Below are 27,721 nucleotides of genomic sequence, written 5' to 3' on the forward strand. Positions count from 1 at the left end.
TTTTGGACCCAAAGGAACCCAGGAACTCATGAGCAGTGCCGTCAGTCTGCAGGGCAACTTGCTATGTCTGGCGTTGGCCATGTACTGCAGTCTATACCACACAGCCACACTGATTCTATCTGGCTGCACCACCAGTTTTGCTGATGATAGATAAATATTTTCTTGAGGCAAGGTGGGTGAGGTAATGTCTTTTATTAGACCAACAGAAATTGGTCTGAAGAAGTGTTCTGGGTAAGCTTGAAAGCTTCTCTCTCTCATCAGCAGAAGTTGGTCCAATAAAAGATATTACCTCACCCACCTTGTCTCTGTAATATCCTGGGACCAACATGGCTACAGCAACACTGCATACAAGTATTTTCTTATGCATATATGCAGAAACATTGCCTTCAGTTAGCAGCATTTAATATCATCTTCAATGTTCATCAAACGGGATTGTTTACTACTTTAACTTTTGTCCTCTAGGTTTGCTTGTCTTACCATCTGCCCCTTAGCGGGTCTTTTGTTTTGCAATGAGGAGGGATTTTCTAATGAGCAGACACTGCATTTTGAATTGATAGAAAATAACAGAATTATTGAGTATCTAGGGTTTGCACTCATTGTTAGTGAAGACCGATCAGCCATAAATGGTATCATTATCTTGTGTGTACATCACCATAATCATATATCACTTGATCAGCATTTTACCCATTTTGTTGAACAGTATTCAAAGATCCTTGAATTCCTTTATCTTTCATCTTCAATCAGTATCTATTTACATAGCTTTAAAATTGTAGGTCTGTTTTACCATTTGGGGCAGGAACTATATTTACCTGGGTGTTTGTAATGTGCCTCTTACAATAGCGCCTCAAGCCTGTCTGAGGTCTTTGAGAACTACTTCAAATAAGGATAGTAATAATATTTTTTTCCACACTAATGAAGTTGGAAGGTGTCCATCTTGCCACTGGCCTTGTTCAGAAAATAGGAATTGCCAAACTAGATCAGACCGAAGGTCCATCCAGTCAGTGGCCAGAACCAGATGCTTCAGAGGAAGGGGCAAGAAACCGTACAGTGGCAGATCAAGGACACTTTCTCCCCTCCACCAAATTAGGTCTCATCCTGATCCCTAATAGTTAGAGATTGCCTTAAGACCTGAAGCGTGAGGTAGTTACAAATTCTGGCAGATGTAACTACTTGTAAAGGATTTGAAAAACATGTTTTTTTAATATTACTCCTGTATCCCCAGGGATTAAAGCAAGTAGCACAATTTTGTTAGCTCATCATATTTAAAAATGATGTTTTCAAAAAAATAATTACATTTTGTCTAGTCTCTCATCTATTATATTATAGTTCTTTTCTGAATTTTGCACCTGTTCACAACTGAACTAATAAAATAGTAATTCAGACCTCAATTCAGGGAAAGATTCATGTTTAGGAAGGGCACTTAAGCACATGCTTTACTTTACAGTTAACTTTTAAAATCCCAATGTGCTTTCCTGAATAGAGATGGATTAAATCACATGTGTAAGTGCGTTTCCTGAAGCAGGACCTAACATTTATAGTGTTTTGCATACATTTTCAAAGCTCTGTACACACCATATGGCAAACACAACAGTACTTACTGAAGCAAAAGACTCCTATGGGAGTTTTGCTTGGGCAAGGACTGCAGTATGTTGCTCATTAGCTAATCCTAATACCACCACTCTGAGGTAGATAAGTATTATTCTCCCCATTATACAGGTGGGAAACCCAAGACAGAGAGGTTAAATGATTCACCCAAGTTTACACAGCAAGGCAGTGGGATGTTCAGGCGTAGAATTCAGGAGTTCCTGGCTCCCAGCCTTGTGTTCAGAACACTAGACAACACTGTATCTCTAGCCTAATTTAAGAGGTAGAGCTGGTTGGACCCCAGAATCTCATTTCACAGGAAATTTCAAATTTTTTCATTCCAAATCAGAATGAAAATTCAAAATTTTGAAATTTCCCACAGAATGGGAATTCTGAAATTTTGCTTAGGAATAATCAGAACATTGCATTTTGACTTTACTGATGCTACTTTTGTGTTATATTATATTGTAGATTATAACATAATAAAATGTAACACTGAAGTCTGATTGAAATGTTTTGGTATGGTCAAAATGAAATATTTTGAATTGTTTGAATGATTTTTTTCAAAAACATTGATTAAATTGATACATTTCCATAAAACATTCTGATTTTGTCAAATCAGCATTTTCTGATGGACAACTGTTTTGTCAGAAAAATTTCAATCAGTTACATTAATAGGCAAAAAGTTCTATAATAAGCTAAATAATTATAAATCATGTAAAATTATAAATAATTTTACACTCTCTTTGGGATAACATTATTTCTTTTCATCCTTTTTCTTTGCTCTCTGCTTTCAAACAAACTGCATCTCTACTCAATACAGACAAATAATTACCACAAATTTACTGAAAGGTGAGAAAACAAAATAAAGCAAAAAGGAGGGGGAAAGGAAGATCCCAGGGAAATGGTTAACAGTGATCCAACAGGTACATGGATTTGAGTTAATTTAAATGATTGATTAGAGGAAGGGGTTATAAAAGATGCTAATAGTAACTCCCAGGGAGATATTTCCAGAGCTCTGGCACTAAAACAGTAATGACTCTAATCACAATGTATACAGTCATCTACTATTAGTGACTTCATTAACATTTGGCAGCAGAAGTCTGCTACATTTCTGAAATATTGCTTACACTGTGATACAATCAAAAGGTGTCAGCTACTTGTTTGCCCAGCCTAATGGGGAAAACCTGTTGCTGAAAAGATTAAGTTTTGAGAGCTTATTTATTTATGTCTTTGCAGACATGTCTGTGCATCAAATGAAATAATGCATGACCCAGCCCTAAAGCCTGGCTCCCCACTGTCTCGCACCCTCTGTATTTATTCACACTCACTTTCCAAGGGTGTAAATTACTACACAAGGTGCAAGGCAAAAGAGAATCAGGCCCCCAGTTAATAGTCTACCCTGAAGTAGTTTGTGGCTCCAAACAAGGTGGCTGTTAAGCAGTTACGCTGCTACCAAAGGCAAACCATGAGCCTGATTCTACACTGCTTGAGCCAGACCCTAGCTCTGAAGCTGTTTTGCACCTGTCTACTGGCACAAAACTGGCTAAGCCAGCTACCTGAGGATCTCCCTGGTACATGTGGCATGGGGCTAGAATATGTGGCTCTGTGCTACTCCATCCAGTTTCTCTTAGGATAGAGAATGTGGCCAAGGAAGAGGGGCATGTAGAACACCCTTGCTCTTCAGAGATCATCATCGTCACAACAGGCACTCAAGGGCCTTTACAGATGGGCACAAGCTAGAGCACCCTTGAAGCCACTCTAATGTATACTGGGGCGTGAACCACCCCACAAACAGCCCCAGGACAGGGGGGCATAAAGGTAGCACACAGTCTCCTTCCAACTCCCTACCTACGGGACTCCACTGAAGTCATGCTGCCAGAGCTTTCCCAATCCCAACCCATCACTAGCCCTGAAACTCCCCTCACTTTGAGGGAGGTGTGACAGGGCCCTTGTCCTGGGATGCATGTGCCTGTCCCAGCAGTCTGTTTCAAGGGGGTTCCAAGGCAAGGAAAGGGCTCCAAAGAATATGTAACCTAGCCTGAGGCTGCATTAACTTTTCTGACGACTCCTGGTGAGGTTGGTGGAAGAACAATGCACATCCATTCCTCCAACCTGGCTTACCTCCTTCCTCTACACTGAACCTGTGGAAAGCTGTTCAGAGATCTGGGAACAAGGGGTGGGGTGGGACCATGTGACTGATATAACCAACGTTCCCCTTTGGAGCAGAAAGCATAAGATCTGCACACTGATCTCCGGGAGGTCGAGCTGGCTCTCCTACAGCAATTAATTACACTGTCTGAATTGCACATCTTTGTGTTTTCATCAGAATTGAAAAAGAATTTGAATTGGAGTTGTTTAGGTTGCCTCATATTCTCCTCTCCTGTGTTCTCCTAACACTGGGATTTGAAAAGCCAATCAGCAGAAGGAAACATCCCCCGTCAGGGGGAAGGCGGGTGGGAGAAGGTATCAAAGAACTGCCATCTGTCCATTCATATGTTTATTAATTAAGTTATGGTTCTCAAGAAATTCCAAGAATAAACCTACAGTGTATTTCTGATTTTACCTAAAATCATACTATTTTTAAGCACCTACCTACTCTTCTGTACCATTGTGGCAGATTACTAAATATTACATTGCACTGTAAAAGTGAACACGGGTTTGTGACAGAGCTCAGTCTTAATTTTGTTTGTCTTATAACTCACTGTAAAGTTATATGTCAAGGCAGCTAAGTAAGTCTGGTAACAGTTTCAGCCCTTACTATCTCAGATCAGGAACAGGAGGACTTGTGGCACCTTAGAGACTAACAAATTTATTTGAGCATAAGCTTTCGTGAGCTACAGCTCACTGCATCAGATGCATGCATTTTTGCAGATACAGACTAACACGGCTGCTACTCTGAAACCAATCTCAGATCAGTAGACACAGTGCATTGCCGTGTGGCAGTTTTGGGAGTGCTACTTCAATTACACTTAGAACTGCAAAGGAATCCTGTAGGCATTGTAGTAAAATGATGGTAACTATACACCTGTATATCTCAAACTTGTAAATCAACATGGTGAACATTAGTAAGACTAGGAGTACTTGTGGCAATTTAGAGACTAACAAATTTATTTGAGCATACGCTTTCGGGCTCTAAGGTGCCACAAGTCCTCCTTTTCTTTTTGCGAATACAGACTAACACGGCTGCTACTCTGAAACCTGTCATTAGTAAGACTGTTGTGCTTTCAGTGAGACAGCACTGTGGTTAGGACATACTGTGGACCCAATCCTGAAATCCTTACTGACTTCAGTGGGAGTCTGGCCTATGAAGCGATTCAGGAATGGTCCCAAGATTAATTTAATTAATTTAGCAGTTTCTTGTAATATTACTACAATAGCTATAGTTCTTCCTTAACCTTCGCCTTCCTGTAAAACCTATGGGTTTGATTCAGTCCTGCTGCTAGGGATGCCTGGAGTCAGCCGTGCTCTAGAAGTGTTTGCACTGCTACCCACCGTCAGTGATCTGCCAAGTGAGGGCAACTTTTAGATGTAGCTGAGACTTCATAGGAGTCCTCTGCCAATAGCGTCTGACTCTGGCTGCCCTGGCCAGCACTGCACACTTTGGGTGACATTCATCCCTGTTCAGAAAGCCTGCTTAATACATATGAACCGCTTAAATCCCAGTTAAGTCCCATTTTGAACACCATGCGCTGTACAAGCCTGCTGTGGGCTTTCTACACAGATGTGAACATCTCCTTGAAAGCTGCACTGAGTGATTGTGGACATCCTAGCAAAGTGGGGAATCATAGGTGCTTTGTGCCTCTACAATCCCAACCCAGCAGACTTTGCAGGAGGCATAAGAAGTGGCGAAGAAGGCTCCTTTCATTCTCCCCACCTCAGTGCACTCATGCAACAGCCAGGCGCTACCTTGTGACCCTAAATGTGAATATACTGGGCCAGACCCTCAGCTGCTGTAAATTGGCACAGCTCCGTTGAACTCAATGGGCGAAATCTTCAAAGGGTATACATCATCATAAAACCATTGAAGTCAGTGGAGTAATGTGTCACCAACAGAGGATCTAGCCCATAGAATTTCTGGACTACAAACTCCTTCTGAGCCATTTCAATCTAAAGGGTGCAAAGCAGCTGCAGGAAATCTCACATTAAAAATTATTTTGAAGGCTTTGGTATTAAAATGGCTGTGCAGATGCAATACTTCCCTTGTTTGAAATGAAATACAATAGACCCTACTAATAGTTTGGGAGAGAGTGAAACTCCATTGAACAGTGAAGTGGAATGAAAGCCCTGAACTGTGTCAGTGTATTTTGCAGACTGCAATTCCAGTGACAGGGAATTGTTTGGTGATAAGAATGTACCAGTTAAAAAGCTCAAAGGGGATTGTTTCTTTCTTTTTTTTTCTTTTAAAGCTTCAAGTGACTAGTCCATACTATGGATGCCATAAATGTGACGTTACATTAATTTTTGAGCTTGAAAAATGGAAGATGACATTTGAAAAATCTGTTTTCATTCTCAATGTATAAATCACGAAGATTCCAGTTGTTTTGAAAATTGACCATTAAAAAAACCAACCCCCTCCCATACTGCAAAGTCTGCAAGGCTTCAGTTTGCTAGAAAGTTTATAAAGCAAGCATGACAGTGGGAATCTGGATAAGCACACTTAGCCATCCTAGAGCAGTGGCTCTTAACCTTTCCAGACCACTGTATCCTTTTCAGAAGTCTGATTTGTTTTGCGTAACCTCAAGTTACACCTCACTTAAAAACTACTTGCTTACACAATCAGCCATAACAATACAAAAGTATCACAGCACAGTGTTACTGAAAAATTGCTTACTTTCTCATTTTTACCATTATTTTATTTATTTATTATTTTAATTATAAAACAAATGAATCTGAATATAAATCTTGTACTTACATCTCAGTGTATAGTATATATATCAGTATAAAACAAGTCATTGTCTGTATGAAATTTTAGTTTGTACTGCCTTTGCTAGTGCTTATTATGTAGCCCGTTGTAAAACTAGGCAAATATCTAGAGGAGTTGATGTACCCCCCTGGAAGACCTCCGCGTACCCCCAGGAGTACACATATCCCTGGTTGAGAACCACTGTCCTAGAGCCCTCACTCAGGCTCTGTCCTGCAATCAGATCCATAAAGGCAAACCCTTGCACCTATGTGGGAGCTCCTGGACCTCAGCGGTCCTCTCTGTGGGTGTAAGGGTCTGCCCAGGCAGATCTCCTTGCTGGATTGGGTCCCTGGTTCTGACTAGGCAACACTACCCCTGATTTCTTAGTCTTAGGTTTTGGGGACTGATCTTGCTTCTGTGGAAGTCAAAAGCAAAACTCCCACTGGCTTTAATGGAAACAGAATCCGGCCCAAGACCTGCCCTCATAGGTGTATGAAAAGAAAGGGTTATAGAACGGTAACAGCCTTATTAACATCACTGCTGATATTCAAGTTCTATAGGAATAATGTATATTTATAAATGCTACAGCGACAAATTCTATAGAAGCCTTTGAAATTCCAAGCGTATGTTTTTGTGAGGGCTCAAAGAATGGTTGGTTGCTTGATTTTTGTTTAATCTTTTGATTGCATATTAACTTTCTAGAGAGGGTCGTCTCCAGTAGACCTCAGAGGCTCCGAATGATCTGTGCCAGGTAAGCTACCTATGACAGCAACGTCAAAGCGGCCTCTGGGTTTGTTTGTTTTTATATGCAACCATTTAACTTTAAATGAGCTTCAGTAAGTTCAGGATGAGTACGGCAGTTCTTAGTAATAATCAGACCTGCCATAAGGTAAGCATCAGACTCTGAGAGACTGCAGTAGGGATAGGCACTTAGTGGCTTTATTAGTCTCAGACAAGCAGCAGTTCAACAGCATTATGTGTGGCTGTTTGAGGGGCACAATTTGATTCAGGAAGGTTATGCTTTCCCAGGCCCTCTGGAGAAGACTTGATGGCCAATTTCTCTTGCATGGAAATAGTTGATAGGAATATTGCCAGAAAGAGTTAGTTAAGTTATACAAGGGTCTTGTCTACACAACATCTTGGGGTTAATTAGGGCAGGAGAACTCACATTCTTCAGTGACCAAATGCTACTAGAGATGGCCTGGGCCTTGATTTAGCAGCTCATCCTAGAGACAGCACTTCAAACACTGTAGTAGAGCAGAGCACATTTCTCACTCACTTTCTCCTGGGCTAAAGTGTCAGCATTAAAATAGCTCCCCCTCCTCCTTCCCTCCACATCTGTCCATCCCACGGCCAAGGAAAGGTATTTATAATCTGGGAAATTGCTCTTCACTCAGCACAGTACCCAAATCTATTTCAGAAGGCCTGGTCACTACAGTTTGATTTGATCAATAATAGAGAAGTATTATTGTGAAGTGGCTCCGAGAGGATTGAAGTCTTCCCTGGTCACTGCTGGCTGGCAGTTTTTAGTCAGATAGGTCGCCTCATAGAGATAACATCCCTGCACCTTAATCCCTGAAGATCGGATCTGAGGTCAGGAGGGGAACACTGCCTGATCATGGACTGGCAGCAGCCATGCTATCATCCGTAATTAACCTGGCTGCACCAGATTTGGAATAACTCTGTGGAGGTTTTCCATGCCTGAAATAAAGCTGCACAATGTGGCCATGGACATTCAGCACTACAGATCTTCCCTCTCTAAGAACCCCATTGTGCTAGGTGCTTTGCACACACATAGGTTAGCCAAAAAGACTATTCCTGCTTGTAACAGGGTGCAGCTGGCCCTCCTGGCTCCTGCCTCTGCAAAGTCACTCAGAGGCCCTTGGGTTCTGAAACCACTGGTGCTTTTATTTACAAGTTTGTGCTCCCACCACCTTCTCACCCTACAGCTTGTACAGCTCTGGGTTCCTTGGGTCTGGACCCAGAAAGGAAGGGCTTTCTCCTTGTGGGCAGTCCCTCACTCTCCTCCATCCCACCACCCCCACTTCCTTCTTCCCAGGCTCTTATATAGCCCTGGGCTAACTTGCCTGGCAGCTGGCTCTCATTCCCCAATTAGGGCAGGTTCTTTCCAGCCAGCTCCACTTTATTCTCCGAAATGGGGCTGGCGTGGCAGACGGCTGATTCTGCCGTGTTTCTGCTCAGCATCCTGTCACACCGCTCCGCTCACACACCTATAGATCCAGGGTGGAATACGGCCTTTACACAGTAACTACCCTTTTCATCATCGTTGTTCAGTACCTCACTGCTTTGTCCAGTATCGCTCCATGGGAACATATGCTCTGCTGTAGAGCTGGCATCCTTAGCCTCTGTTCTGAATTTCTGAAAGGAGATGCTGCTGAAGTCTTCAGCAAAGTACCGTTCCTAGACGCACGTGCAATTTTAATCCATATCTTCAGAAACTTTCAGGAATACACAAACTAACATTTCTCTAACTTGAATTCCAGGCTCCCTGCTTGCTACCATTAAAAACAGGGAAATGGATGTATTCCCTGAAACCATGCTGGGTGGCATAGCTTCCTTCTCACTCATCACAGTCCCTTGGTAATAGGACCCAGTCGCTAAAACTTGAAAGGGTCCATTACAGCTCACACCAATGAGCTGGCCAGCGCCTTGGTGGCAGAGTTCTGCACTGAATGCTAAACCCGCTTTGATTCTTTGTTTCTGACTCTCTAAGTCAGCAGGATCTAAACACTACAGAGGCAGCACACTCAGCTCTTGAGAAGGGAAGGAGAACTTCATCGTGTTAAACCCTCCATGGCCAGTGAAGGAGTTCTACCCAGTGCTTGGTAGCTGTGTGGAGCCTGGAAGAGGGGTACTGGAAAGCTTCGTGGCATTGCATGGAGCCTTGAGCATGGGGATACCAAGCAGGGCAAAGGGGATCACAGGAGAGGGGGAAGAAGAGCCTGGCACACTTTTTCCAATGGTCTGCCTTCCCACAGGCTAACACCTAGAATTTGAGTCCCAGTATCATACTCCCCTACACAGCAGGGGCTGGTATGGTTTTGCCTGAGGTGAGAATTGAGCAATCAACCATCACAGCCTAGAGAAGCTAAGACCTGACTTTTCCCAAAGCTGTGTGCTCTAGCGTCTCATTTTTTTAACATCCTCTCTCCTCAAAACATGACACCCAGAGCATGAGGCCCTCTGTGCAGCATAAGCATCAGAGGAATGAAACAGTAGGACACATGGGCGATACCAGTCCTGTGATGTCATTTAGAGGGGAAGCACCAGCTGGGGTAGTCAGTAGAAACACAACAGGCCAAGCTCTGATGTGCCACCTGATGCTGAAACCCCAGGAGCAGAGCAAACAAAGTAAAAGCCGTAAAACCAAAACCACTGTTTTTATTAGTTTGCTTGTTTGTTTGTTTTCTCTCTTTCACTTCCTAGTCTCCCAGCTGCTGTCCTCTCTGGGAGTCGGCCACTTGCCATTGGCATTTGCTGGGCATATTTTCTTATTTAAAACATTCATCCTGAGCAAGTGAGTCACATCGGCACACCCCCAACACATTTAGAGCCGAACTGCATGGCCAAACTGGAGGGTAGTAGACGGGGAAAGGATATTTTATTTGGCTTCTTAATTCTGAACGCAAATCTGTAGTGGCCACTGAAGGTATCTCTCTACACAGCAAAGAAAAACCCATGGCGGGCCCGTGCCAGCCTTCTTGGGCTTGCAGTACTCAGGCTACAGGGCTGTTTCATTGCTGTGTAGACTTCCAAGCGCGGGCTGGAGCCCAAGCTCTGGGATCCTCCCACCCTGCAGGGTCCTAGATCCTGGCCCCAGCCCACGCCCGGAAGTCTACACAGCAATGAAACAGCCCCACAGTGCGAGCCCGAGTTGCTGCATAGACATACCCTGACAGGTCTAGCAGAGTACTGGCAAGTTGACATTTGACATTTTCTCACCTGTACATTTCTAAGAGTCTGACCGTAATAGTAACTTATGAGGTTCCAGTTATGACCCATGTAATATACAGCTCTCAGTAATTGCAAAGTAACAATTTATCTTCAAAAGGGAGAAGGGAGGATTCTAAACAGGTTTATTTGGAGATAGGTCTGAACCAAATTCCTGGACATATGCACCCTCAAAATGGAGTAAGTTCCCATGAAGCTCCAGACTTCAGGACAGGCCCATATCTCCATAACGGACATACCCCAATTCCCCAGATTGTACACCTCCCCCCATACCCAGCTTTAAGGAAGTTCAGATCCAGATCTGGTTCCAGATCTTAGCTATCTGGCTTGGACCCTCTCTGGGGCAATTTATTTCTCTTGCTTTTCTAGGCTGGGCCGGGTACCAGGAGCTGAAGACCTCGCACTGAAAATGTTAAAAGCTTTTCCTCGAGAGCGGGTCTCTGCACAGGATGCACTTGTTCATAACTTCTTCAGCGCTCTGCCGTCTCGGCTGCATCAGCTTTGTGATGGTATGTTATATCCTGATTCCATCCCAGGAAGAAGGGGGCTACTTCACATTTGATTTGTTAAGAGCATCCCTAGTAAATTCAAAGCCTGAGGACTCCTCCTAGGCTCCCATAAGCTGCAAAGTTTTGGGGCTCTGAGCTGCAGTTTGAACAAGTGTCAGCTTTTTTCCCCAACACATGACAATATCTTAATATTAGAAGAGAACATGGAGGGAACCTTAATATTGGGGGTTCATTGAAAAAGGAATGGTGTGAATGCCTTGATATAATGCCATCCTTTCCCAATTGTGTCACTACGTGTCCAAAGTTCTTTCCTAGAGCTGGATGATGCTGTATTTTCATTTTTAGTTTAATTCAAATTGTGATTTGCTCATATCCTGAATTCCCAGCTGCTTGGCGCAATGTGTTAGGCCTGGTTCCCTGAAATAGACCTCCTGCTGCCTTTTGAAGTCTGAAGACACCAGCTGTCCCTTGCATCCTGTCAAACCAGCTCTCCCTTGGAACTACCTGCATTTACTTCTCTCTCCCACTGTAGCTCACTCATCACATAAAAACAAAAACCACACATTCACATACTACCCCAGTACTTAAAGAGAATAGTGCCTGCCTAGCTACGGAGCTGGAAAATCTCTTACCCACCCTGTATAATGTGCCCAGTGGTCTTGGCATTCTCCAAAGATTCCTGGGCACCAGCTCCTCTTCTAGATAAGGGTGATTAAGGAGGAATCTTCTTGGCCCAAGCTGCAAAGTTATTTGAAAACTTCTGTTTTTGGATTTTCTGACATATCCTAAGCAAAGGAGCTTGCAGCTAGCATCTCTCCTGCACGGCCACCTTTCTGAAGGTGCTGTGTGTGTGTGTGTGTGTGAGTGAGAGAGACACATCTGTATTCCCTTTCTGTTCACCCAGCCACAGAGCACAAATCTACTTTGACACTTTCAGAAAAATGAAAAGATGGAATCTCGCAGGAGCCTGCCTGTGCTGGGGGGGGAGGTGGGGAGCACTCACAGCAGGAGGGAAGTTGACTTTTCTTTATACATATAGGGTTTTTTCCATGCAGAGTTTAAATTATGCCTGATAAAAGGAGTTTCGTGGCTGTTTCAGTTCTTTCAAACCCTCCTGGCTTCCTCCCAATTAAATGAGGTTTGTCAAAGCCACAGGGCTCTGCTGCTGCTGGAGAGGCGGACAAGCACTTCCTGCAGTGACATCTCAAATCCCCAAGGGAGGAGATGAAAGTGTCAGTGCCAAGAGACAGAGAAAGAGAGAGCGTGGAAAAAATAGGTACAGAGACAGACAGACAGTGAGAGAAAGGAGAAATAGGAGAGGGAATGAGACAACAGATTGGCACAATGTGTCACTCTCCTGGACAAGATATAATATCCAAGGCATATTTCCATACAGGAGAGGAATTCTTTTCACATGGGTTTATATACCCATCTCGTATTTATTGTCACTGGTATTCACAGCATAGCAGCGAGAGGCACCTCAGTGGACAAGAAATTACATGTCGTTAGCATAGCGACGACTATGCTGGGAACAAAATTAAAGTCTATTGGATTGAAACAAGTACAGTATGATTGTACAAGATCATATCCGTGAGCAACTCATTAGGACTGTACAAATTAGGCAATTTTGAATAATTCCCAATGCATCCATCTCCACTGCTATGATCATGTAAGACATTTGTTCTCCCATGTCATTTTGGTATCACATCATTTTGGAATTGAAATGTAGCATTCTGGTTGCTATGATAACAGTGCAGATTTTAAATATGTTCTGTTCCTACTCTGTTCTGAAGGATGCTGGGGGGTAGTTTCTGCCCTCAGAAGGAGAAAGTTAAAGCAGGAGGGTAAAGAATGAGATGGCAATAAAATGTAAAAGGGGGGTGGGTAGACTTCAAGGGATGCAGGGAGGAACCAAAATAAGGGGGCAGAAACCAACATAAAAAATGCTCCCCCTGGAAATTTTTTTCTCTTTTTGTGAAATAATTGTAGCCTGAACTGTCCTTTACATAAGTTGCCCTGACAAGTTTGTAGCCAGAGGATATCTCCTAAAGGTTACTTCTGAGGGGAAATTGAGGGAATCAACGATTCAAAGGCAAGAGCCCTCCTAAATAGCATCTTTGTGATTACTGAAATGAATGCTGATGGACAGACAGTGGCTGCTGGCCCGTGAGCCTGAGAGTTGGGCAACAGGAAGCAGGGAGCTCTTTCTTCCCGCTTGAGAACCCTGAGTAGAGGGGGCTAGAATGCTGGCCTTTGTGCTCCATTAATACAAGCTACTGGGGAACTGGTGTAACCCACGCTAGCAGAGTGTGGGTCTTAGTCCACCCTTTACTGGTTGGTCCACATAAGAAGATACAAGCTACCAGCTAATGTTCTCCCCTTTAGCGCCAATGACAGAGATTCAAGCTTTCAGCACGGTAGGTCCTAGGTTCAAACCCCACTCACAATCCAGCTGGGCTCAAATACATCAGCACCCCAGTACTGCTGTATATCAAAGGGTTACAGTCTTGCCTTTTTCAGGATGAGCTGGTAGTCTGGAGCCAGCAATGCTGTCCCCTTTAAAAAGGTGTAGCAATTTTCACTCCTTCTCACCCTGAGCTACCCTATGACACAGCCCCTGCCACAGCAGTGCAGATAAAGCCACAAGCTAGACCTGTGAATTGCATCTTGCTGCCTGTTACGGCTCAGGGTTTACTGCCTGAACACCAGCATGTCGACTCAACCATTTATGTGGCAAAACAGAGCTCCCTCTTCCTTTCGTTCTAGTACCCCACTTCCAATGGCCTTACACTAAGGTAGCCCCCGAGGTTGTGTGCTATCAGAACAAGGCAGAGTAATATTTGCCATAACTGCAAATTTAGTTTATTTTTACATTTCGTTTGCTTTCAAAGGCTTTAGAGCTGTCCTTTGGGATGGGAATGCAGCAAGCCGTGACATGTGGATGGCACCAATATAGTCCTGTAGGAAGAACTTAACTAGAGAGCAGCTTCACCCAAGCGCCCAAGACTGTGATGCTTGATTAGCAGCGATTGAGGAAGCACAGAGGTCTGAGCTTGGTGTGCCTTCAAGTTCCCATTGGACTCAAGGCCCAGCTCAACAGAAGCCTTTCTCACAACGTGGGTGACATTCAGTCCTGTGCAGAGGATCAGCCCAAGGTCTACAGACCATTAAGTCTCATTCAAGTCCTATTTTGACGGGCTAAGATTTAAGTGGTGCATAGGCCTGATGCTGGGCCTTTGCTAGCAGAGAAATTTCACCCTTTGTGAACTGGTGATGAGAGATTTCAAGACATGCAAGAGTGCTTCCCTGCCACCTTCAGGCACACATGGTGTGTCTGCTCTGCCTGATTGGCCTAAAAATTCCCCATTGTTGCTACCACCACTTCAGTTCCAGTGCATGGGGGTGCTGGTGTCAACAGGGCACATGCCTTTTAGCCGCTGTATCGTGTAACTCTGCTCAGAACACAGTGCTTAAAACAGCACTACCTTGTCACTGCCTACACTAGAGCTTCCACTGCTGCTTCCACTGGCCCAGCTGCACCGGTGAGAAATTTCAGTGCAGCATAGTGTAAACAATAGGCAGCCTGCAGGAGGCTTCTGTCTGTGAAATAATCTCTTGACTGAGTCAGCTGCTTTGATTAGATTCTCAGTCACAGTTGAAAAGTTTATGTACTCACATCAGTGTCCGACCACGTGCCTGATCCACCGCTGAGTTCTGCCGTTGGGATGGAGACATCCTCAGGACTCACGGTTAGACATCTCATGTTGAAAAGCAATTTTAGATGCATTGGAAGTTTTAAGAGGAACAGCCGTGTTAGTCTGTATTCGCAAAAAGAAAAGGAGTACTTGTGGCACCTTAGAGACTACATCTGATGAAGTGAGCTGTAGCTCACGAAAGCTCATGCTCAAATAAATTGGTTAGTCTCTAAGGTGCCACAAGTACTCCTTTTCTTTTTGGAAGTTTTAAGGCCATTTTAAATGTATAAATCCAGTTTTAATACGTCTTATATGGGCGTGACTCAAAGTTCTGCCTTTGGTGATAAACCACCACCTCAATTTATGCTGGCCCATGAATCAAAGCAATCCTTTCCATAGGGCGGGGGTGGGCAAACTTTTTGGCCTGAGGGCCACATCGGGAAATAGAAATTGTATGGCGGGCCATGAATGCTCACAAAATTGGGGTTAGGGTGGGGGGGGCAGTGAGGGCTCTGGGGCGGGGATGAGGAGTTTGGGGTGTAGGAGGGTGCTCTGAGCTGGGATCGAGGGGTTTGGAGGGCGGGAGGGGAATCACGGTTGAGGCAGGGGTGCAGGTTCCCGCTGGGGGTGTGGGCTCGGGGGTGGGGCTGGGGATGAGAGGTTTGGGGTGCAGGAGGGTGCTCCGGGCTGGGATCTAGGGGTTTGGAGAGCGAGAGGGCAATCAGGGCTAGGTCAGGGGGTTGGGGCATAGTGAGAGGCTCAGGGGTGCAGGCTCTGGGCAGCGCTTACCTCAAGCGGCTCCCGGAAGCAGTGGCATGTCCCTTCTCCAGCTCCTATGCGGCGGTGCAGCCAGGCAGCTCTGCATGTTGCCCCATCTGCAAGCACTACTCCTGCAGCTCCCACTGAAGCACTGGAGAGGGCCACTGGAGCACATAGGAGCTGAAGCAGGGCCATGCCGCGGCTTCTGGGAGCTATGTGGAGCGGCCCCTGACCCAGTGCCCAGCCGGAGCGGGCCCAAGCCGCGTGGTACGGGCCGCGACCCAGCGTCCTGGCTGGAGCAGCCCCTAACCCAGCGCCCCAGCTGGAGCCGAGCCGAGCTGCATGGTGTGGCCCCCGACCCAGCGCCTCGGCTGGAGTGGAGAAGCAGGGCAAACCCCAGACCCCGCTCCCCAGCAGGAGCTCGTGGGCCATCTTAAAACAGCATGCAAGCTGGATCTGGCCTGCGGGTCGTAGTTTGCCCACCCCTGCTATAGGGTTATTTCTGGACAATTTTCCAAATCTTTTCTCATTCCTTATTCAGGCAAAATGCCCATCAGCCTCAAGTGGTCTGATTTTCAGAGAGGCTAACTTGTATGGGAGTTCTGCCTGTGTAAAGACTGAGTGCCTTTATACCACAGCTGTCGGTAGCAGGCAATGCAAAGGTGCATCACCCTAGAGCAGGAGCTCCTGGAGGCAGAGTACCTGAGACACAGGCCTCTGGAAATGTAGCCTCTGCTAAACCCTTTGAAAGTGCCTGCAGCTGACCTCACGCTGCCTGAGCGCAAGAAGTAGGACTGTGCCTGGCCCCTTTACAGGAGCACAGGGGAGTAGGGCTGGGTGATGGGAGGGAAGGAAGGTTCCCTGTGTCTATTCCCCCATTCATGCTCCTGAAAAAGTACAACTAGCCTTGAGTATAAACCTCAAAGGTTGGCCCATATGCACTCTGGCAAACTAAGTACAACAGACAATAAGGTGAATGCTGCTCTCAGTCACACTACTGTAAATCCAAAAAGAAAAGGAGTACTTGTGGCACATTAGAGACTAACCAATTTATCTGAGCATAAGCTTTCGTGGAAACTGCAGAAGACATTATATACATTATATACACAGAGACCATGAAACAATACCTCCTCCCTCATGGTCTCTGTGTATATAATGTCTTCTGCAGTTTCCACAGTATGCATCCGATGAAGTGAGCTGTAGCTCACGAAAGCTTATGCTCAAATAAATTGGTTAGTCTCTAAGGTGCCACAAGTACTCCTTTTCTTTTTGCGAATACAGACTAATACGGCTGTTACTCTGAAACCTGTAAATCCAAAGTAACTCTACAGTGGGCCTATGTTTAATAAGTAAATGTTCAGGCAGCAGAACGTCCATGACTGATGGGTGCTGTTAATACCCTTGAATATTACAGACACCACACAGTAAGAGTCTGGCTTATTTTGTCTACAAAATTGTATCAGAGGTTTCTTTAAGTTGCACTTTTCCTTTAAGATCATTACAGGCAAATCTAAAAAGATTTAGCTGTCTTGTTTGCTGTGAAAGGTGCTGAGACCAGCAATACCATTTAGTCATTTTCCACTCTCAGCTGCACTTCTGCCTTCATCGGGTTATCAGCAGAGAAGCATAAATGGAGATGCAGTGATCAGATTTCTAAGGCACAAAAGTTAAAGCTAAGTTTGAGACAGTGACAGCAAGCAGCCATGAGCCTAGGAACTCAATTAGTCTGAAAGACAACTATCTCATTATCTTTCCCAAAATGATATAAATACATAGGAATATAAAAATTTAAAATAAACTCTCTCTATTGACTGTCTAGATGACTGAATTTGCCTTCTCAATTTCTTTAAACACCCACTTTAGTATTTATTTATTCTAAGCGCGAAGCAGCCGTGATAATTAGACTGTCAGATTCGGTAAGTTAATGAGGAGTCACTGGAGTGGAAGGTTTTGCATTTGTGAGATTGCTGAAGGAGAGAAGCTCTATGCCTTTGCTCTCTCTCTCCTTTCTTTTTCTTTCTTTTCTCCCTCCACTGGGTGGGAAGGAGAGAGCTTGGCAGTGCACAGATCGATTTGAATCCTTTTGATTAGCGGGTTGCATTCCCACCACTGTTCTGCCAAATAATGTTTTCCTATTGTTTGTTTGCTTAAAAAAAAAGGAGCAAACAAACAAAAACAGAGATGAGATTTTTAGGGAGCCTGAGTTTCAGAAACACACCTGCATTCTCTCCTTCCCTCTCCAAAAATGCGTAAGAAAGTGAGCTGTGAGAAAGAAGTTTCCAAACTAATTTATGTCAGGTGATATGAACTGCCAGTATTAGCAAAGTAGTAATATAAGATTCCCCCTTCCTCACACTTTATAAATGGAGGTACTGTAAACCAAGGAAAGTGATTACAGGTTTGCTTCAACTGAAACTGGAACAGGGGAATTTCAACAGTTCTGCAGTTAAAAAGGTTCCCTCGTTCCACTGGCTAAACAAAGTTTCAGTGGATTTTAGTTAACTAAGGGGGGGCCTGATCCTGCAAAGACATAAGCACACAAATAATTTCATTCATGTGATCAGTAATGAGATTGCTCATGCACTGAAGGGTTTGTGGGATCAAGTCCACAGCTAATATGTTTTACAGCATCCTATACTTTGTTTTCTAAAGTGCCTGCTCCTGAATTAAATGCCATATTTTTAACACCAGGAGATGGGGACAATTGTGATTCAGATAAACAGTTTATCTGCACTAATACTAATACAAGTGGAAGGATTTGCCTGGGTGAATGTCCCATGTATACGAAACTATATTTCTCTAAATAGTGGCTTTGGGAAACATTAGGCAGATCAGAGCTTCTCTGGTGTCTCTGCGGCCATTGCTGCTCCCACCCACAATTTTAGGTTAAGAAGCAAAGATATTTGCAGGTGGAATGAGAGTGCAGACGATACAGAGCAGGTATGGTGAGGAAAACATCCTTTTCAGTCTCTTTCCTCAAACTTGGTTTCTCCACAGCACAGTCACTGTTTACAGTTCCGGGAGTGAGGCTGCAGCCAGAAATCTGTGACCTATTTGCTCCTTACCAAAAGGGTCATCGCCAAGCCAGTTCAAGCAAGTTTTGGTGAAAAACAAGAATGTTCAACAGCCTTTTAGGTGAGAAACTAAAAGAACAGTGTTCGTTTTTCACTATAGAAGCTACTGCCAACATCCTCACCAAATGAGAGCCCATAACGAGTCCTCATGTGGGCTGGTAAGGCCCTAAGGTGGGGAGAGCGGGACAGAAAAGAGTTACAATCGCTCATCCAATGGCAAAACCCATGGCTGAGGAAAGGGTAAGCAGGAAATTCTAAAAAGTTCTTATTCCTGAGCTTCCACCCAGGTGGAGGAAAGGGGGATTGCAGGCCTGTAGCCTCCCAACACAGCTACATCAACATCCACAAAGATATCCTACAGCTCTCAGAATAGCCAGACAGAGGGCAGACCTGTCTGCCACTAACCCATAGGTCCTCTCCCTTACCCGCCATCTGAAGGGTGTAGGGGCGAGGAGCAGACTCTGCAGGCGTTATAGCTCATAGCATTAGCAGCATTGGCTCCCATGGAAACTTCCCCATCTCTATTTTTAATAGCAATATGTTTGCCACACCAGCTTCCCTAACTCTCAGACCAGTGCCCTTTCTTTGCTTGGTCTGCATTTGCCAATGGTGAGTTAATCAAGTTTTGCAGTTAGCTTCTGAGCATGATCAGCAGTTAACTTCTTCAAACTTGCTTACTGGTATTAGTGTCCCAAACATTTTTCAGTCATACAAAGAGATTACTGTTGAAGTAACTGGGGAAAGGTACAGGGGCTCTACTCATCTGAACAGGGTGAGTCCTAACAAATGTTCCCTGTCATGCTTAGCATTTGCACTATATACATTCCTTCAGGGGTGTGTATACCCTACATTAGATTATCTGAGCCTAGGAACCACTGATGGATGGCTTCTCAGCTCTGGGACTGCTGTTTGTCATATTAACCTATTCTAGTTCTCCACAGATCTCGAGGCCGGAATTTATTGTGTAGGCCTTTTCCTTTTAGGGTTAAAAATGCCAAAATGTACACCCAGGTATCCCCACTACCACTCACACCTTCATTATCTAAGGCTATGTCTACACTTGCAGAGTTTTTGCGCTGTCAGTTTCACTGGGAACCAGTAAAAGGAAAGCACTGGTTTGTGTTCTCACTTACTTCCAGAGGGGTCAGATCGTGTTCACATTTGCAGCACTTCCATCCCCGATGAGAGCCACACGCTGAGGGCAGCTATCCCACAGTGCAGCTCTCTCCATTTTGAGGATAGCTCTTGTGGGAAGGGATGGGAGGTGATCGTGAGGCATCCTGGGTCCCTGCACAGCCTCCTCTCCCCAAACACTGATCAGCTCCAGTAGCTCAGCATTGCTCCAAGCAGGGGATCGTTTGCTCCATGGAGCAGCCATTGTCACCTGGCCAAATGATAAGTGAGCACTTGCCAAGAAAACAGGAAGGGGAGTTTCAAAGTTCCCGGGGCTTTACAGGGGAAGGGGCGGACGTCTGTTTACCTGGCCTCAGAGCAACAGAGCTGCTGGCCAGAGTGGTCACCAAGGCGCTGTGAGATATCCTCCGGGGGCTAAAAGCTGTGTAAACAGGAAGAAAGTGTCTTCATTTGCACATCACCGCAAAGTAGCACCAGTAAGAACTGTACGCTTCTTGTGGAGGTGATTTTCTGTTTGCGGTGAAATGTCTGAGTGTAGACATGCCCTGAGTAACTCAGCACACATGCCATGGATCAGATTATGCTTTCAATTACATCATTGTAAAACCAGGACCACTTCAGTAGATGGAATTACTTTGGGTTTAGATCAGCATAACAGTATTATCAGAATTTGGCCCTATGTGTGCTCTAATGTCTGAGAAGAGCTAGGTAAAGATGCTGAAGTTGTCTTAAATCATAACAGCATTGATTTTACCTGGTTTGTATTTCAGTTTTACTGGGAAATTGTTAACTTAAAACTCCCACTTCTGTCTGAATACCTTTTACCTACTGTTGCTACAAATAACACCTCAGATCACTATTACTGAAAGAAAATACAGAAAATAAGTTCCATTTTTTTTTCAGTTTGTTTACTTTGTGCATTTGTCAGGAGATTTTGTGCAGTCAGTTTTGCTGTTTCCTCTGTGCAGTCAGATAGGTCCTGATCCTGCAAACACATGAGTGACTTTATTCTGGTCAGTAATTCCATCGAAAGCTCTAGGACTACTCACTTGAGTAAAGTTATGCTCGTGCTTCAGCATTTGCAGGATCAAAACCTTAATCAGTTTGCCCCATTTTTGGGGGTCTTTCACACACAAAATACACAATCACAAAAATAATTAATTTTTAAAATATTTACTAGATTTCATGTTGACACTATTCCTTCTTATTTCCCCATCTCTCTCTCTTTCACACACATGCCTTACATACAAGTTTAAATGTCACTCAAGCTTTCTTCCAATGTTCAATTACTGGGATGTAATCTAGTAGTGTACGAATTTAGATTTTTTTAATTTTTATTACAAAAAGAGTGAGATGTTAAATGTATTTTAAAAGCTGCCAATTAAAAGCAGGTTTAAAATAATCTAAATAATGGTAACTTGGCATCTAAAGCACAACATTATGCTCATGTATGAGAAAGTGAAATGGACTAGAAACAGTGAAATTGGCAGCCTGCTTTCACTACTCAACCTGAATGGGGTGCAAAAATAAAAACAAACAACAGAACATAAAAGGTTCAATGGTGGCTTTGCCATGAACTCAGAGTAAGGGGCACCACATCACTGTCACAATCTCCTCCCTGTACTCCCTGTGCTCTGTGAGGAAATAAACTGTGCCAAGTCCATATGCAGGATGTCCTATGTTCCATGCCATAGCTCCATTCAGTCTCCACCCTGTTGTGAACATCCATCTGAAGGAGAGGGAATTTAGTGGTACCCTTAATGCAAATATCCAATATAGGGGCCCATTTATACCTTTGTGCTACTGAACTAGCTGGGCCACAAGGGGTGTCCATGCAAAGCTTAGAGTTGTTTTAAATTCATCTTTAATAATCGAAGTCACGAAAGCAAATAAATCTGCAGAATATTTGGGATTATACTTTTTTCTTTGGATTCATAGATTTAGTCGATCAAGAATTCTCTAGGCACAAGATTTTTATCCCAAAAGCATTCTTGGTTATAGGGGCAGATTCTGTTCTCTGTTGCACCTGTGGACATCTCGAATAGCTCCTCTGAAATCAGCAGATTTACACTGATGTAACTGAGAAGACAGTCTGGTCCAGGGAGATTTCTTTATAAAAGCCACCTTTCAATGGGAAAGAAGGAGACAGTGCAGATGTCCTGATGTGTCTTTTGTATTTTTTAGAAAGCAACGTCAGGAAGATTGACTTAGCAACCAAGAAGTAAAAGCACAGTCTAGAGTTTGGACCTTCCAAATAAACCCAGCCATTTGTCTCTTAATAGAGAGATCCCTGGACCAGAAGATTGATGAACAAACGGGACTGATGGGGGTTGACAATTGAAAGAAAGTAGGGACTGATCCAAGGCTTACAGAGACCTGTCAGGCCTGGGCTTGCCTACAATCTCCTCCAACAAAAGAGCTCCTGAGGGAAGGAGGGGATTAGTCTAAAGTTGAGTGAAGTTTCCAGGGAAGATGGTTTCTTGGATAAAGTCATCAACAAAAGGAATTGTTTGAGACTATTTGTTATAATTTCCAAGGGGGAGCTTCTGCCATTACTAACAGGATTATCACTCTACTGATTCCACACCAGCAGAGCATTAGAAATGTGCATTGTGGGCCAGCTGTTTAGAGCCTAATTCAGAGGTCTTCTTATGCTGTATCCAAAAGATGTGTAGGTGTTGATGAGAGCGAGCGCAGTGCGGAATTAAGATGACTGAAAACAAAGATTGGTTATGGTAAAATTGTTGCACAGAGCACTGATGCACTAATGAGTTACCAGCCTGTTTTAATATCCTTGATCTCTGGGCTGCTGACAGACTATGAACAGAAAAGGTACTCTCTGGTGTCTCCTGACAGGGAAGGCTGGTGGGAGTAGCTGGGAGTTCTTTCACTCCTACCACATTTCTCACAGGGATTCTTCCTGGAAGAAGTTAGAAGAAGAGTTCTTACTAACAGTGCTTTTCTCTGTTTCATTCAATCATCTAAAGCACCTTTGCTCATCTCCTAGAATTTGGAGAAATTCGGAAACTGGAAGCCTCAGCATAGTTTCAAAGCAAAGCTGTGAGGGAAATTTAAGCAAAGAAATTATTCTAAAGGCCTGATCCTGCAAACCTTACATGCGTGAATAATCCTTATTCACCTAAGTAGTGCCACTGAAGTGAATGGGAGAATTGTATGAGTAAGGAATATGCTGATGATTAAAGTGTGCAGGATTAGACCCTAAATCAGTGATGACTTAGGACATACTTTGAATTTCTTAGCATATTTCACAATCTCAATGCTATCTACCTTGACAGGGAGACAAACTATGACTTCTCAATTTATACATTGAATGGACCTAATTCTCATTTACACTAAGTCCCCTTTACACAACCTCAATGTGGGTGTTACTTATGCCCACTTTCCAGCCCCTTTACAGTGTCAGAGGGAATTTAGTGTAAATAATATGACCCTCTGATTCTGATTTTGAGTTGATTTGTGCAGCTTTAAATTGGGAGTAATTCCACTATTCAGTGGGGTTATACTGGTGTAGGTGTGGGATAAGCAAGGTAATAGATTCACAGGTTCCAAAGCCAGAAGGATCCATTCTGATTATTTAATATGACCTCCTGTATAGCACAGGCCATAGAACTTCCCCAAAATAAACTCCTGGAGCATATCTTTCAGCAATCTTGATTTAAATGTTGTCAGTAATGGAGAATCCACCAATTTACCCTTGGTAAATTGTTCCAATAATTAATTACTCTCACTGTTAAAAATGTATGCCTTATTTCCAGTCTGAATTTGTCTAGTTTCAACTTCCAGCCACTGGATCATATTATACCTTTCTCTGCTAGAATAAAGAGCCTGTTATCAAATATTTGTTTCCCATGTAGGTACTTACAGACTGCAGTCAAGTCATCCTTTAACAGTCTCTTTGTTAAGCTAAATAGATTGAGCTCCTTAAGTCTAGCACTATAAAGCAGGTTTTCTAATCCTTGAATCATTTTTGTGGCTTATCTCTGAACCCTCTCCAGTTTATCAACATCCTTCTTGAATTGTGGACACCAGAACTGGACACAGTATTCCAGCAGTGGTTGCACCAGTGCCAAATTTAGAGGTAAAATAACCTCTTTACTCTTTCTCAAGGTTCCCCTGTTTATCCATCCCAAGGATCGCAACAGCCTTTTTGGCCAGTGTAACACTGAGAGCTCACTTTCAACTAATCTTTTTCAAAGTCACTGCTTCCTAGGATAGAGTCCCCTGTCCTGTAAGTATGGCCTAGATTCTTTGTTTCTAGATGCACGCCTTCATATTTAGCCGTATTAAAATGTATATTGTTTGCAGTACTTGCAGTACGCAGTTTACTAAGCAATCCAGATCGTTCTGTATTTGTGACCTGTGCTCTTCATTATTTACCACTTCCTCATCTTACGTGTCATCTGCAAACTTTATCAGTAATAATTTTATGTTTTCTTCCAGCTCATCAATAAAAGTGTTAAATAGTGTAGGGTCAAGAACAGCTCCCTGTAGAAACCCACTAGAAACATACCCACTTGCTTAATGATTCCCCATTTACAATTACATTTTGAGACCTATTAGTTAGCAAGCTTTTAAGCCGTTTAATATGTGCCAAGTTAATGTTATATAGTTTTATTTTATAATCAAAATGTCATGTGACACCAAGTCAAAGGCCTACAGAAGTCTAAGTACATTACATCAACACTATTACCTTTGTCAACCAAACTTTTCAACTCATTAAAAAAAAAAAAAGACTTCAAGTTAGTTTGACAGGATCTATTTTCTATGTTGATTGCTCATAAATATATTATCCTCCTTTAATTCTTTATTCATTGAGTCTCTTTTGAGCCACTCCATTATCTAGCCCCAGGATCAATATCAGACTGACAGGCCTATAATTATCCAGGAGATCCCATTTACCTGTTTTAAATGATGGCACATTAGCTTTCTTTCAGTCTTCTGGAACTTCCTCAGTGTTCTAAGACTTACTGAAAATCAACATTAACCACCAGTTCTTTTAAAACTCTTGGATGCAAGTTATAAGAACGTAAGAATGGCCATACTGGGTCAGTCTGTCTTGTCTTCTGACAGTGGCCAATGCCAGATGCTTCAGAGGGAATGAACAGAACAGGGCAATTACCAAGTGATCCATCCTCTGTTGTCCAGTCCCAACATCTGGCAGTCAGAGGATTAGGGACACTCAGAGCATGGAGTTGCATCCCTGACCATCTTGGCTAATAGCCATTGATGGACCTATCCTCCATGAATTTATCTAATTCTTTTTTGAACCTAGTTATACTTGTGGCCTTCACAGCATCCCTGGCAATGAGTTCTTCAGGTTGACTGCATTTTGCAAAGAAGTACTTCCTTGTATTTGTTTGAAACCTACTGTCAATTTCATTGAGTTACTCCTGGTTCTTATGTTAGGTGAAGGGGTAAATAACACTTCCCAATTCACTTTCTCCCCACCATTCATGATTATATATATATACACACACACCCATACCCCCACACCCCTCTCTCTCATATACCCCCTTAGGTCGTCTCTTTTCCAAGCTGAGTAGTCCCTCTCTTTTTAATCTCTCCTCATAGAGAAGCTGTTCCATACGCGTAACCATTTTTGTTGCTCTTCTCTGTACCTTCTCCATTTCTAATATATCTTTTTTGAGATGGAGTGACCAGAAATTTATGCAGATTCAAGGTGTGGGCAAACCATGGATTTATATACTGACATTATGATATTTACTGTCTTATTATCTATGACTTTCCTAATGGTTCCTAACATGGTTAGCTTTTTTGACTGCTGTCGCACATTGAGTGGATGTTTCGAGAACTATCCACAACAACTCCAAGATCTCTTTCTTGAATGGTAAAAGCTAAGTTAGACCCCATCATTTTGTATGTATATTTGGGATTACGTTTTCCAATATGCATTTATCAATACTGAATTTCTTCTGCCATTTTGCAGCACAGTTGCCCAGCTTTGTGAAATCCCTTTGTAACTCTTCACAGTCTGCTTTGGACTTAACTATCTTGAGTAATTCTGAATCATCTGCAAACTCTGCCACCTCACTGTTTACCCCTTTTTCCAGATCATTTCTGAATATGTTGAAAAGCACTGATCCCAGTACAGATCCCTGGGAGACACTGCTATTTCCCTCTCTCCATTCTGAAAACTGACCATTTATTCCTTTTCTTGGTTTCCCGTCTTTAACTAGTTACTGGTCCACGAGTATTCCATGACTCCACTGCATTTATTTGGAATACAAAATACATGGAATACAAAATTTATTTGAGCATAAACTTTTGTGAGCTATAGCTCACTTCACCGGATGCATTCAGTGCTTTTTTCCACTGCATGCATCCGATGAAGTGAGCTGTAGCTCAAGAAAGTTTATGCTCAAATAAATTGCTTAGTCTCTAAGGTGCCACAAGTATTCCTTTTCTTTTTGCGAATACAGACTAACAGGGCTGCTACTCTGAAACCAGTTGTTAGATGGTAACAGCTTTTTTAACAAGTAGAAAGGCATGGTGCATTTCAAATGTGTATTATTGACCATAATCGCTCTCCATTGTCATTGTATAGTCCTTTACAAGTGCAAAATGGGTGTCAAAAGCTACCAAGTCAGAATGGTAGTGTTTTGCACTCTCTTTGCAAAGGTGTAAATGAACACACAAGGTGCAGGGCAGTGGAGAACCAAGGGCTATAAGGTCTATTCTGGAATGATTATGGTCTGATGTCTCTTTCTAATTAGGGGCCATTAAGCACCAAAAACATGTTAAATGAAAGGATTTGTAGTGAATAGATGGTGACAGAATTCTGGAAGCTGGAAGATTGGAAGCAGACCACTTTTTCAGAGTGGTGTCTGTTGGGACTATGCATTACAGATTCCTATGGAAAGTAGTTTTTGCAATTGCAGAACAGCTACTTTTCAAAGCTACCTTCCCTTGCCCCATAAAACTCAAATTGCCAAAGGGACAAATCATACCTTGTGCTCCTGTGGGTGGAGGAACATGAAGATCCTGGCAGAAGGATGTACTGCCCCTCAGCACTCTTTTCCTGTTCCTGATCCCATGGTGGAAGTGGTCCATGGATATTCTGTTTAGAAAATTTGTAGGTGGGACTTTGGGATGGAGAGGGAAGCTGCCTGCTCTACACAGCATCATTGATACTACCTGCCAACACCTGCCAACAGGGATTTTCTTCCTAAACTACTGATGACTGGGGAAGCCCGAACTTAAGCAGGTTTCCCTTTTGAGATTTGACACACACACCCCAGCCCAGCAATGATTTCAGGGGCAACAGCTAGCCAGGGAACACCATGCCTGGACAAAACCCTTTACAAATGGCATGAAGAGGAAACCTTGATAGCAGCATCAGCAGAGAGGCCAAGGGCTGAGTGAACTGTCCTCTCCCGCGACACTCCCTCAAAACAGGGATACGGTTAATTAGTAGGGTAGGGTGGGGGACATAAGTGGAGAACTTCAGGCTCCAGCCCCACCACCACACCAAAAAAGCAGGTCATACAAAAATACATATATTTAAAAAGAAATTTGAGTGAAAAAAGCCATTTAACTTATAAACATCCTTTTATAAAATGTGCACAGTTAAACAGCAGATTTTTTTAATGAATATTTGCCTTTAAGATAAATAAATAAATCAAACAACCTCCTTGCCAGGTTAAGATTCTCTCTGTTTTGCTTCAGCCGAGAGCGAACTTTTATGGCCAATTTATAAATCCCAAGAAAAAAGAAGAGTTTTCTAATACAAATGCTGACAAAACTCTATCCATAATGGCACAAATGGGCAATGCACCGTGCACAAAAAAATCCCACCGTAACCCAGAACTGCATTTGGGGAACACAGATAAAAGACTTGACTTGGGTCATGTGACAGGTGTCACTTCAGTAATGATATTGGGGGCAGAGATAAAAGTCCTCTCACTCTGGTCATGTGACACAGCTTCATTACTCTCACAGCAGGTGGTCTGCGAGGCTCAATGCCTTTATTTTATTTATTTATTTATTCTGTGATAATGAGAAAATGTTTAAACTCCCATCCCTGTGTTTAAACACTTCTTTCTGCTG

The 27,721-nt window shown here is 43.3% G+C and overlaps 1 protein-coding gene across 1 annotated transcript in view; it reads left to right on the forward strand.

Annotated features, from left to right (window-relative positions):
• Positions 1–25,881, forward strand: part of CDK15 (cyclin dependent kinase 15) — a 62,954-nt gene extending 37,073 nt beyond the window's left edge. Inside the window, exons 11-14 of the mRNA XM_048870274.2 lie at positions 7,193–7,241; positions 10,832–10,971; positions 18,423–18,560; positions 21,818–25,881. Of these exons, the coding sequence (XP_048726231.2) occupies positions 7,193–7,241; positions 10,832–10,971; positions 18,423–18,532 (299 nt within the window). The 3' untranslated portion in view covers positions 18,533–18,560; positions 21,818–25,881. The remainder of the gene's footprint in view (positions 1–7,192; positions 7,242–10,831; positions 10,972–18,422; positions 18,561–21,817) is intronic.
• Positions 25,882–27,721: the final 1,840 nt, after the last annotated feature.

The sequence above is a fragment of the Caretta caretta genome, chromosome 11, assembly GCF_965140235.1.
Source record: "Caretta caretta isolate rCarCar2 chromosome 11, rCarCar1.hap1, whole genome shotgun sequence".
In the NCBI taxonomy this organism is placed as follows: Eukaryota; Metazoa; Chordata; order Testudines; family Cheloniidae; genus Caretta; species Caretta caretta.